A 12,383-nucleotide genomic window follows, 5' to 3' on the forward strand; every position below is an offset into this window, starting at 1 on the left:
GTTTTCTTTGAAAAGTAAAGTCATCGTCGTTTGTGGAGAATCGAGAATCATCTTTATTTGCCAAGTATGTGCAAAAGTAGCACGAAAAAAAGTTTGTCATTTTGAGTGTTCAAAATAAAAGAACAGTTGAATGCATAAAACAAAAAAACATGTCAAATGTATTTGTAAAATGGTTTATTTTGACCATTAAAAAAATAATCATTCTCATTTTTAAAATTGTATTATTTATAATGAATTCACCAATGATTGAATAAATGGGATGTTCTGCGACGTCAACGCATGTAGTGCTTTGCCGCCTTTTCGCTGCATCTTTGTGCCAAGGGACTATGTTGAAGTGAGTTGAGGAGCTTCACGCAAGCAATTAATTGCAGATTTCCGCGAGACTCAACGGGGTTCGGCATTTCGATTCATTTGATGGGGACAATCGATTTGACGTACAAGCGAATCTCGTTCCGAGCTTGGTCACGGACCCCGTAAACTACGGCTCGGAGACGACCGCGGTTGTAGCTAACTCGTTCGTTGTCCGTGTGTCTGTCCGTCGGCGTGCAGTCGTGAGCGGCGAGAGTCGCGAGGCCCACCTGGCGGCTCTGGCGGCCGAAGCGGAGCGGCGCGCCGCAGAGCTGGCGGCGCGGGCGCAGCGGGACGGCCTGTCGCTGGAGGCGTGCCACAAGGACAAGCAGCTGAGGGCCTGGGAGTGGAGGTGCAAGCTCTACAAGCGCATGGAGAGCGCATTCCAGCACGCACGTGAGACGACCGCGCTCTTTGGGCACTTTCTTCCGAAAGCCGGCACATCCTGCAGCGCCGCACGCACGTCACGCGGAGGCCACAATACAGATAGAAACATGCGCGCAAAATGCTCAATTGTGACCACAAAATTCAGAGGCCACTTGAACTTTCTTGCTATTTTGACCCACTTTTCCTTTTCTGCACATCCATAAGGACAATATTTGTATTTCGAATCTGGAACTTATGTTGCAGTCGTTATTTCGTCATCAAATGACACAAAATGTTTCTTTTTACTCACACATAGAAAGAGCAATTCCCAAAAAAAGTTGTAACGGGCGGCACGGTGGCCGACTGGTTAGAGCGTCAGCCACACAGTTCTGAGGACCGGGGTTCGATCCCCGGCCCCGCCTGTGTGGAGTTTGCGTGTTCTCCCCGTGCCTGCGTGGCTTTTCTCCGGGCACTCCGCTTTCCTCCCACACCCCAAAAACATGCCTGCGAGGTTAATTGAAAACTCCACATTGCCCGCTTCTCCTCACGCGGGTCACGGCTGTGCCGGAGCCTATCCCAGTTGTCTTCGGCAGGAGGCGGGGCACACCCTCAACTGGTTGCCAGCCAATCGCAGGGCACATACAAACAAACAACCATTCGCACTCACATTCTTCAGTTCTTCGATCAACCTCGCACGCATGTTTTTGGGAAGTGGGAGGAAAGAAGAGCGCCCGGAGAAAAGCCACGCAGGCACGGGGAGAACACGCAAACTCCACACAGGCGGGGCCGGGGATCGAACCCCGGTCCTCAGAACCGCGAGGCGGACGCTCTTTTACTACTATGAGTAGTCAAAGTGAAGAAATTGAGAGATAGCGATAATTCCGCAGTTGACTGTTCATTTATTCCAGAGCTATAATAAGAAACGTGTGCCCGAAAAGTGAACCCGTGGCTACAAAATACCACGTTATGACCACAGTATAGCTATAACATAAGCAGAAAATGCCACAATATAAATATAAGGCGCACACAAAACGCTGCTCTGCGTGCCTTTTTTCCCCGCCGTGCGTGGGATGCCCGCCGTTTTAGCTGTAAAAAAGAAAGACACGTGTACATGTGTCGTGCTTTGGCGGAAGGCCGACTGTAAGACGTTGGCGTCGGCGTTGTGCAGGTTCGCCGGAGGCTCCCGCGCGGGTCCGTCTGAGCGTCAGCAGCAGCTCCTCGCTGAGCGTCGCCTTTCAGGAACCGCGAGGCCTCGACTCCACCGTGGTCACCAAGTACAGAGGTACGCGGGCGTGAGCGCTCGCACGCGTCACACCACTCGCCACCGACACGACAGTGAGTCAGTGTGTGTGCGTGCGTGTTGAAAGAGAAACGGAAATGGACAGTTAGCGGCATTTAATGATCCGGTTTGGCCGCGGCATCTCGGGGGAACTATTGATTTGCGATCAAAGGATGAATGAACCGTTTGCTTCTGTGTGCAGTGGAGTGGAGCTGCTTGAAGGATTTCTCACTGCTCGCCGGAGAGATGCTGCACGAGAACCCGCGCAGCCTCAAATGCACCATCGGCAGCCTCAGCACGGTACAAACGTCCTCGCGCTCCTCGCCCACCGAAGCCGCCTGGTGCTTCGCGATCCAAATCATCTTTATTGTTCAAATCACGGAATGGAATTCGTCTCGGGTTCTTCTCGACTTCCTTAACGCGCTCGCCGTCCTCGCCGTGCTGGCGACCTCCTCGCGTTGCCTCCTTCACTCGGAGGTTTGCGGGACTGGAGTCACGTGACTTGACTGGAGTCGCACCTAAGTCGCCGGTTTTAGGACTCGGAACCTTCCGGACTCGAATGTATGAAACGTATCCGTAGGCTTCGACGACACGACTCGACGAGTCTTGCCCGCGCTGTGCTTTGTTGTGTAATATTTTGGGATGTAATGCACCCGCGCCAGCCAAGTGTCACGTGATTATAGCGCAAGTCCTCCGTTTGGGTCCGCGCTGAAGCTGTGGCGTTCCCGCTGCAGGGTCGTCTGTACTACGTGCGAGTGTCGGCCTGCAACGTGAGGGGCTGGGGTCCGCCCGCCTGCGCCTCGCCGCCGGCTGCCGCCCCTTCCAGTACGTTCTTCCCGCCTCCGGCGTCCCCCGAAAGACCCAACACGCTTTTGCGTGCATACGTTTGTGTGTGTCGGCATGTGTTTCTGCGTTGTGTGTGTGTTCGTGTCTCCACGTTGTCTGTGTGTTCGTGCATATTGTTTATATATGTATATGTATTTGTGTGTTTGTGCTTCTGCAGATTGTTTGTGCATATATATTTGTGTGTTAACATACACAGTGAGTGCGTGTGTGTGTGTTTTTGCACGCGTGTGTGCGAGAGGGACCTAGCGTGTGGGCGTATGTTTTTTGCACTCCACTGATGTCCAAGTGGAACAGACGCAAAGAGCGCCGCGAGCCGCAGTGCCAGCGCACCCGCCTCAGGGATATTCATACAACACGCACACACACACGCACACTAGACTGAAGTGAATGAGCGAATTATTCTCTTCATCAAGCCGTGCACGTTTTCCACTCCAAATACAATAAACTATGCATACCCAATGTACTGAAGAATACAATGAACACGACAAAATATAGCTCATTCCATCATACTTTTCCCGGTTTGATATACTTAAGATAAATTGTATTTTGGTTACTATCAAGAAAACGATGGAAAACGGCAAGTTCTTCAATTAAACGCTTATGAGTTATTTTGTGGGTCATTATATTTGCCCTGACAAACGAATTAGCTTCCTCTCTCACTAATATTATACAAATTCAAATCTGTACTCAGAATTAAGGCTACGTCAATTTCTCCTGTTGAACATGAACATTCCTTCTGTTTATTATTGGCTTTTTTTTTTGTGTGTTTTTTTTTTTTTTGCATTTAGTCTATAGTCTATCTGTGTCGATTTGTTTTGTATATCTTCAATAAAGAAAAAAAGGGCAAATGGCCAGAGAGAGCCAATGGCAAGTATCAGCTTTATAAGGAGGAGCTGATATGAAAAACAAATGGGAGCTTTTGTAACTAAAATTGTAATCAACTGTAATTCCATGACACATTTTCTCCCAGTAATGCAATGGATTACAGTTACATATATTTTGTAATTCAATGACGTAATCTCGTTACATGTCATTAGCCAACAGTGTAGGTAAGGTAGTGTAGTAGGTCAAAAGGTCGCCGTCGATGTGGTATTGGCGCACCTCCGTCTTGCGATTTGTCAAAACTGCAAGTAATTGCTGTGTTTTGCTTGTTTAGATTTACTGATTGGCTCGTGTGAGTGTGTGTTACACCCATCCACCTTCCCGCCACGTGTGCAGTCGGCAAACGCATTTGTCTTTTTTCGGTTGTTTGGCATCAGACTGGCGAGAGAGCGACGGCCGGAAGCCCAGGAGGCACAGCCACATCGAGGTTATGGAGCGCCTGCTGCAGCAAGTCCGAGCCACGCACTCGCACTACTGCTGCGGAGGTGAGCGCCACCGACACCTTTGTTCTTCAAACGGTGCTGCCTCGACTTGAGAGTTTTTCCGGTTACGAGCTGTGGCAATTAAGAGACCGTGATCCCCGAGCATGTGCCAATAGTCAAAATCTGTGGAAAATTGACACCCATTTTATCATTGCATTGGAAAAAAATAAAAAGCACATTTTTTATTTTTTTTTAAACCTCCAAATTCTTGATTACGCAGGGATAAACCACCTATAAGCATTTTTGGGATTGATGTACTGTATGTATACGTATACACAGTGAGTGGGTCAGTCATCGACAACAGTTGGCACTCGCATGAAACATTTTGGCCAGCCAGCCTGGAGCAACGGCAGCTTTTCCGACAGGTCCTTAAACAACCTACGCGCACAAACGCATGCTGACATAGGCTGCTACGTGAGCCACAATTGGAGCCTTCAAAAGCTCTCTTATGAGTTGTCACCGGCGGAGACTAACTGGCGCTGACAAGTGGATAATGTGACAAGAGTGCACGGGGGCCTACTGTGCAGTCACTCTGAATGAATAAAGAAAAGGAGTTTGCGTTGGAGTGAGACGCAAAAGAACACCATTGCGCTTGATTCATGAGACCGAGACGCAAAGCCATTTCTTTCATTGACGACTGCTGCATTTTGTTCTTTCTGGTGACATTTGTCGGGCCTCAGATCGGGCGGTTGGCTCGCAAGCGGGAGCGGCGGGTTCCGTCCCTCGGTCAAAAGGGGTCGGCGGTGGGGAAATTTTGGCCAGCGACACAAAAGCAAAAAATGCACCCGATGACTCGGAAGTAAAAAAAAATAAATCATTTGATGCACTCGTAAATCAGGGTACCACTGTGTAGATGTTTAAAGATGAGCGACAAGTCAACCGGAAGATGAAAGGCTGCAATTTCACGCCACTTTCACAGACACCGCTGTGAGGGGAATGCACGAAGCACTCTCAATTATTTGTATTTTGCTGCGATTTCGCAAACAAATGTGCATGTGAATGCTGAGAGATGTTGTTTCCAAATTAAGAATAGAATAGAAATATTTTATTGTCATTTTATGGTGCAGGTACAACTAAGTTTTCTGTTTGCAAAATTCACGAGACAAGAGTAAACACTATAAGAACGTTAAACCTGTTTTTTTAAGGGAAGACAAAAATATGCATTAAATAAATAACAGTGATAAGACAGTGGGGGCGGGAATCAGGATTTTTGCAGTGGTGGCCATTCAGGTGACATAAAATGTAAAGCTTTAAACTGTTTTTTTCCCCGTGTATTTGTTATCCTCCTTCATACAGTATAAAATGTTCAACAATCAAATGCGGTGTTCCTCAGGGATCAATCTGGGACCCACTTACATTTGGCATATACCACCACAAGATCCTAGACTTTCCAGCACTCGATTATGTTTACGCTGGGTTTCAAAGTAACTCAAGCTAATGTGCGAGTTATTTTTGTACCTTGAAAAAAAAGCCAGTGGGGTGATGACCATTCAGTTCCATATCGTACAGTTAGCGGATTCTCTTGAAGCAATGGGACGAAGGTTTCGTATGTTCGTATGTTATGAATCATATGTTGAACATAAAATGTAAAACTCGAAACGGGTTGTTCCACATCTATTTGCGATCGTCCTTCATAAACATCTACAGCTGCACTTAAGTTTCATGTGTCCGCCATATAACATCTACCATCAAATGTGATGCTCCTCAGGGATCAGTCATTGATCCACTGAAGTGTCACATGTCCTTCATATAGCATCTACACTTGATTATGTTCACGCTGACTTCCAAAGAAGCATAAGTTAACGTGTGGTGTTTGTACCTTTTTTTTCGAAAGGAATTTGTAAAGCCTTCTTTTTACCCGCTCAGTGATAAGGTCGACCACATTGCCTATCGGCGTTAGCCATCTCTGCGCGCCTGGCCTGTGAGCATCAGACGTCTGACGTCCGTTTACAGGACGTTAATCACGTGACGCTTAATTAGCCCGGGTCAAAAGGGCTTCTGTGATTTAGGAGATTGGCATCGCTGAGCGGCCGCGCGCGGCGACGGCGATTGAGGAAAGAAAAAAAGATATAGACAGCCGACCCGATAAGATCACGTCCTGTCAGGCGGGCCATCGTGGGAGAGTGACTCCGCCGTGCCGACCTCGCGAAAACGCACGCAAGCTCTAAACAATTCAACAAGGGCGTTTGTCGCTTGTCTTTATGCGCAGACGCGTCCAAGCTGCAGAACCCCAGCAGGAAGCAGTCGGTCTCCCGGAGCCTCAAGCATCTTTTCCACTCCTCCAACAAGTTTGTGAAGACACTGAAAAGGTTTGTTTCGGATGTGCCGCCTCTCAAGAACTGTTTCTCATAATTGGACATGTTCCTGTAACTAATAAAGTCGCCGAAATGTTGTGAACACCTCTCATCGGTTGTACCTAAAGATGTGCATATCGCAATAATTTCGACCGAAATGCTCACCATCGTAACGGTATCATCGCGATATTACAAAAATCGCTGAATGATTTACCACTGTTGAGTATTGAGCGAGTCATACCGATTGTTGAGTCTCTTTCACTTGAATTTTCTTTCGTTGACTGTCGTCATTGGAGTAGACGCTAATCAGGTGTTTTTGGCATCTCGTCGGCCAATTTACAGACGGCGTTCGACTTTGGCACTCTGTGGGCGGGTCCGAGAGTACCAAAATATAAGCCGGCGGTCGATGAGAATAGCGGTTAGCCTCACTGGCTTCGGCTGTTCTGATCGTTTGGTACCAGCGGCAGCGGCACTACATGTAGTGAAACTCTGATCTACTTCTGTCTTGTAACAAAAGTTGTATTTTTGAACATTTTTGACAAAAGGTTTGCGGACTGCTGTACTGGTCCGAAAAAATATCAATGACGCTCGACTTTCATCGCAGTTATCGTCCACTCCAAAAATTAGTTCGACGCCGAAACCACGGCGAAGCTTATTTTCCGGTCCTTGCTTCAGGGGGATCTACTTAGCGGCCGTGTTCTACCACAAGGACAGTTTACTGGTGACGGCCGAGGACCAGATCCCCATCGTGGAGGTGGACGACTCCTACGGCAGCTCCCTCATGCAGGACTTCCTGTGGTTCACTAAGGTGCGTCCGTAGCGTGGTGGGAAAAAAGTACCGCGCCGACATCGTATTGCCAAGGAACTGCGTTGAATTGAGTTGAGGAGTTCCGAGGTTGAAGTGAACTCCGTTTTCCCGCAGCTGTCGTGCATGTGGGAGGACGTCCGGTGGCTCCGCCAGAGCACGTCGGTGTCCACGTCGTCGTCGTCCACGCTGCAGGCCCGCCACAAGATGCTGAGCGCGGCCGGGCAGCTGCAGAGCCTGCTGGGCACGCACAACCTGGGCCGCGTCCACTACGAGCCCATCAAGGATCGCCACGGCAACGTGCTGCTGGTGACCGTGCGCGACGCCGAGGGCCAGCGCTCGCTCTTCGGCGGCAAGTGGATGCAGGTGGCCAAACTGCAGAGTCAGCGCAAGTCCTTGTCCACGCCCGAGGAGCCGTACGCCCTCGACGTCCTCGTCATCACCCTCCAGGTGCCCGCCTCAAACTTGAAGAAGACATTTGACCTCCGGGTCCGGGGTGGGCAAAGTGTGGCCTGCGGGTCCGCCCAATGTTTACATGAGCAATATTTCTCGCGTTCGGTTCCCCGTTTTGTTCCGAAAATGGCTTCATTCAAATGTATTTAGTCTTTGTCATTTTGTACAATTCTTTGATCTCTTCCAACATTTGCTCGATTTATTTGTTGTCAAAAAATAATATAGAAAGAGAGATTAGATTATGTCCAAGAAATAAGGAAAGGGAGCGTGTGTGTTTAGCGTGCACGTTTGCGCTCCCGTGCAGGACATGGTGGCGTACCAGCGGCGCAGCACGCAGCGCCTGGCGCCGGGTCTCTACCTGGGCTACCTGAAGCTCAGCAGCTCGGTGGACCAGATCCGCGTTCTGGTCTCTCAGCGGACCCCCAACATGCTGTGTCACGTCCGCGTACGGGAAAACGCCAACGTGTCCAGGTAGCTCACGGCTTTTTGCTTTTCGGGGAAAGGATTTGTCGGCCGGCGCGGCGCCGCGCCCTAGTGGTTGGCGCGTTTGCCTCACAGTTCTCCCTGGTGTCGACTGAGGAATTTCCAGCTCATCCGCCGATCTCGCGAGGGCAAGCGACGGAAAATGCGCGGATGCGTTTGTCGCCGTCGCTCCTTGTGAGTCACGCGAACGTTTTGCGTCCCGACAGCCCGCGGCGGGTGCCGCCGCGTCCCGTCCCGTCCGCCGTCTTAATAACGGCGACTTCCCCGACGACGACGCATCTGAACGTTCTGCGCCTCGCCGTCGTCGCGACTCCCTCGAACGCGGTGTTCCGGAACGCTCCGTCTGTCGGCTCGCCGCCTCGAGAGCAAAACGTATCGAGAAGGTTTTGTCACGTTTGTCACACGCACTCGGCCAAGTTTCTTAACACACGTGAAGGAAATGAGGTTTCTTTTCCTCCTTTTAAAAAAAAAAAACAAAATTTATACTTGATCATGCAGCATAGTGCAATATTAGTTGAAACACTAAATGTACCACAAACGGTGATGCCAAAATGCTTTATCATTTCAAACTGATTTGACATATTATCCTTACAAATAAAAGGTTTACAGATGATTTGATTTGGAATACTTTGCTATTAGCCATTCGATGGCGTCAGTGATGCACAGGAAATAAGGGAAGAAGTCAGAAGATGAATGAGGGATGAATGCCGGGACAAAAGAAGGGAGCACGGGGAAAAGAAATCAGGAAAGAAAGAAATGAATGAGGAATTGGTCAGAAGGGAGTAGGGAACAAAAGAAAGGGACAGAAGGTGGCGAAGGAAGGAAGGAAAAAAGGAAGAAATGAAAGATAAATAATGGAGGAGTGAAGGAACAAAAGAATTAAGAAAAGTGACGAAGGAAATCCGGAAAGAAAATAAGAAACAATCAAAAGAAGGAAGGAAGGAAGGGAGGGAGGAAGGAAGAAAAGGAGACAAGGGAAGAAGGAAAGAAGGAATGTCAGAGGAAGCTAAGAAGAAAGAAAAGAAGGAAAGAGAAAACATCAGGCAGGGCACGTCGAGACTCGAACCCAGAACTTTCCAACCGCAAGGCGGGTCAACCAACCACCAGGACGCAGAGCTGCCACGGACAAATCATATTTTGCTTGCGTGTGAACTTGTGGGCTTCTCGTTGTAAAACGCCGCTTTGCCTTCAGGGAGGAGTGGGATTGGTTCCGCACGCTGTCGGCCGCCGGCGAGGACGGCGAGGAGGCTCGGCCCGAGAGCCGCGCCGGCCACGCGCCGCTCCTCTTCTACGAGCTCCAGATGGCCATCGAGTCCCTGCTCAAGAACCTCAACCTACCTCTGCACCAGGTGCGTCGCGAAGTCCTCCATTTTCATTTCATTCGAGGGGAAATGCTCAGAAACTTTTCAAAGGAGCACGACATACTTACTTCACGACGCACAAAATATTCAAATAAATATTTTGACAAATACATTTCAAGAATAATTGGTTAGTTCATTTGTTGTAAGTAACGAAATGACAAATGTTCCTGAATAAACATTTAATGAAATCATTGGTGAAATCGTTCATCCATCCATCCATTTCCTGGAGCGTTTCTCCTCACGCGGGTCGCGGGCTGCCGGAGCGGGAGGCGGGTACACCCCGAGCTGGTCGCCGGCCAATCGCAGGGCACAGAGAAACAAACAATTATTCACACGTACCAGCAATTTCGAGTCTTCGATCAACCTGGCACGCACGTTTTGGGGATGCGGGAGGAAACCGGAGCGCCCGCAGAAAAGCCACGCAGGCACGGGGAGAACGTGCAAACTCCGCACAGGCGGGGCCGGGATTGGAACCCGGAACCTCACAACTGTGAGCCAGACGTGCGAACCAGTCGCACGCCGTTAAATAATTCAATTACCTAAAAAATGAGCATGACTTGAAATGTAATCATTTTACATCGACACTTCAAAAAGTATTCTTTCAAATCATTAGTGAATTGATTTATTGTAAATAAGACAATGAAAAATGGCCATTGATAAACATTTCCATCCATCCGTCCATTTTCTGTCGCGCTTCTCCTCACGCGGGTCGCGGGCGTTCCGGAGCCCATCCCGGCTGTCGTCGGGCAGGAGGCGGGGTACGCCCTCAACCGGTTGCCAGCCAACCGCAGGGCACATAGAAACAAACAACCATTCGCGCTCACAGTTACGCCTACGGGCAATTTAGAGTCTCCGATGAATGCGTGTTTTTGGGATGCGGGAGGAAACCGGAGCGCCCGGAGAAAAGCCACGCGGGCACGGGGAGAACATGCAAACTCCACACAGGCGGGGCCGGGGATCGAACCCGGGTCCTCGGAACTGCGAGGCTGACGCTCTAACCAGTCGGCCGCCGATAAACATTTAAAAATGTAAAACAATAATTCGCCAAAATAACTACTTTTCAAAATAAGCATCATTTTTGATGTACATTTCAATATACATTGCGATTAAATAATTGGGTAATTTATTTTTGTAAAAAAAAAGAAAAAAGAAAATCTAAATAAAAAAACGATTTTACATGTACTTTAAAAAATGGATTCCATTGAATCATTCCAAAATGATCATGGATAAATTATGATCATGATTTCAATGCGAAATCTTTTTACTCTTAAAATAAAGTCTTTTACATCGAAATGTTAATAATATTTTCTAATGAATTGTAAATGTTGAAATTGAAATGTGACCCCCGCCCCCAAATTGGGGCAGCCCGACCTTCACGAGCCAATGACGGCGCCTTTCCCGTTTGCAGGCCCGCCACTTCCGCCTGTACAGCCAGGAAGTGGTGGAGCTGGGTCACGGCGTCTGCTTCCTGCTGCTGCTGCCGGCCGCCGACGACGTCTGCTCGGCCCCCGGCCAGTCCAACCCCTACGCGCCGCTCTCGGGCTTCCTGCACCTGCCGCTGCAGATGTTTGAGCTCGGTAACTACAGCACATCGCGATGTTCTTATAGCAGATCTAGTTAGTTCCAAAAAATCGCTTCGTAGTGATACAGGAGCAGGCGCGCTCACGATCATCCGTCATTCCCGACTCCCGAATGGCTACGATGAGATTTGTATACAGTGGACTATATATTTGACTCGAGCGCTCAAACGATTCATCAAATACTCCCTCATCACTATATAGGCACGCTATATTTAGAAAGTGGACTATATAGTTGACGCTAGCGCTGAAACGATCATTCGAATACATCCTAACCACGACAACAGGATTTCTATATAGCTGACGCTAGGGCTAAAGCGATGAATCGAATACGCCCTCGTCACAACAATGCGGTTTTTAAATCGTGGACTACAGTGGACCCCTGCTATTTGCGATATATAATTGACAAAAAAAAAAACGTACTTTTTTTTTTCTACCAAACAATTCTTGAATAAAACGCAGATACTGTATACCACCAATAAATGTTTTTGGGGTTGGTTTCTCCCCCCCCACAAGAAAAACAAACCAAAAAAATATTTCCAAAAGTAGAGCTCAGTGCTGCCCGCCCGGCATGTTGTGGCAAAACGTGGTACCCGCATACTCACAACCCTTATTGGCGGTTTATGCCGGCTTACTCGGAGGAAGTTCTTTTTTTTTTTTCTTTAAGGAAGTTACTTTATGTTACTTATCCGATGCGATTCTAATGGGCGTCAATTATCCGCGTCAGTTATTTTCACTCGTCACAATCTGGCCGATAGCGGGGATCCACTGTATACTGTCGAAAACGCTCGCTTGGAAATGCGCAGCGATGATGACTCGAGACTCTGCCGCATGTGACTTAATCCCATCTCTTTCATCTTACCTCCGTGGTGCCGATTTGTCTCCTCAGTGCACTTCTGCACCTACAAGGAGAAGTTCATCAGTTTGTACTGCCGCCTGTCGTCCGTGCTGGACCTGGACGGCCTCATCACCCAGCAGGCGCTGCGGGAGGCCATCACGGACGGCGAGGTGGCCGGCGCCAAAACGAGACATCGGCTCATACTCGACTACGTCCAGGTAACCGCCCGCCTCCGAAACAAACCTCAGAGAAGCCAAAACGAGGAGCAAACGCAATATGGCGCTCGAAAGCAAATCATGTACGTCTACGTCGGGTTTTTGCGTACCAAAGTTGCAAATTGTCTTCACGTTAAGATATCGCAAGCGTCGT

The 12,383-nt window shown here is 48.8% G+C and overlaps 1 protein-coding gene across 4 annotated transcripts in view; it reads left to right on the plus strand.

The window, feature by feature from the left end:
- ankfn1 (ankyrin repeat and fibronectin type III domain containing 1) overlaps positions 1-12,383 on the plus strand; it is a 46,772-nt gene that overhangs the window by 30,424 nt on the left and 3,965 nt on the right. For 3 of the 4 annotated variants that reach the window (XM_061705570.1, XM_061705572.1, XM_061705571.1), the window contains exons 10-21: positions 550-744; positions 1,883-1,996; positions 2,196-2,293; positions 2,728-2,818; positions 4,099-4,206; positions 6,413-6,512; positions 7,173-7,305; positions 7,420-7,752; positions 8,060-8,226; positions 9,431-9,587; positions 11,008-11,176; positions 12,066-12,232. In XM_061705570.1, the coding sequence (XP_061561554.1) occupies positions 550-744; positions 1,883-1,996; positions 2,196-2,293; positions 2,728-2,818; positions 4,099-4,206; positions 6,413-6,512; positions 7,173-7,305; positions 7,420-7,752; positions 8,060-8,226; positions 9,431-9,587; positions 11,008-11,176; positions 12,066-12,232 (1,832 nt within the window). The remainder of the gene's footprint in view (positions 1-549; positions 745-1,882; positions 1,997-2,195; positions 2,294-2,727; positions 2,819-4,098; positions 4,207-6,412; positions 6,513-7,172; positions 7,306-7,419; positions 7,753-8,059; positions 8,227-9,430; positions 9,588-11,007; positions 11,177-12,065; positions 12,233-12,383) is intronic. The other variant, XM_061705573.1, reaches the window with a different exon arrangement.

Source organism: Phycodurus eques, chromosome 19, assembly GCF_024500275.1.
Source record: "Phycodurus eques isolate BA_2022a chromosome 19, UOR_Pequ_1.1, whole genome shotgun sequence".
NCBI lineage: Eukaryota > Metazoa > Chordata > Actinopteri > Syngnathiformes > Syngnathidae > Phycodurus > Phycodurus eques.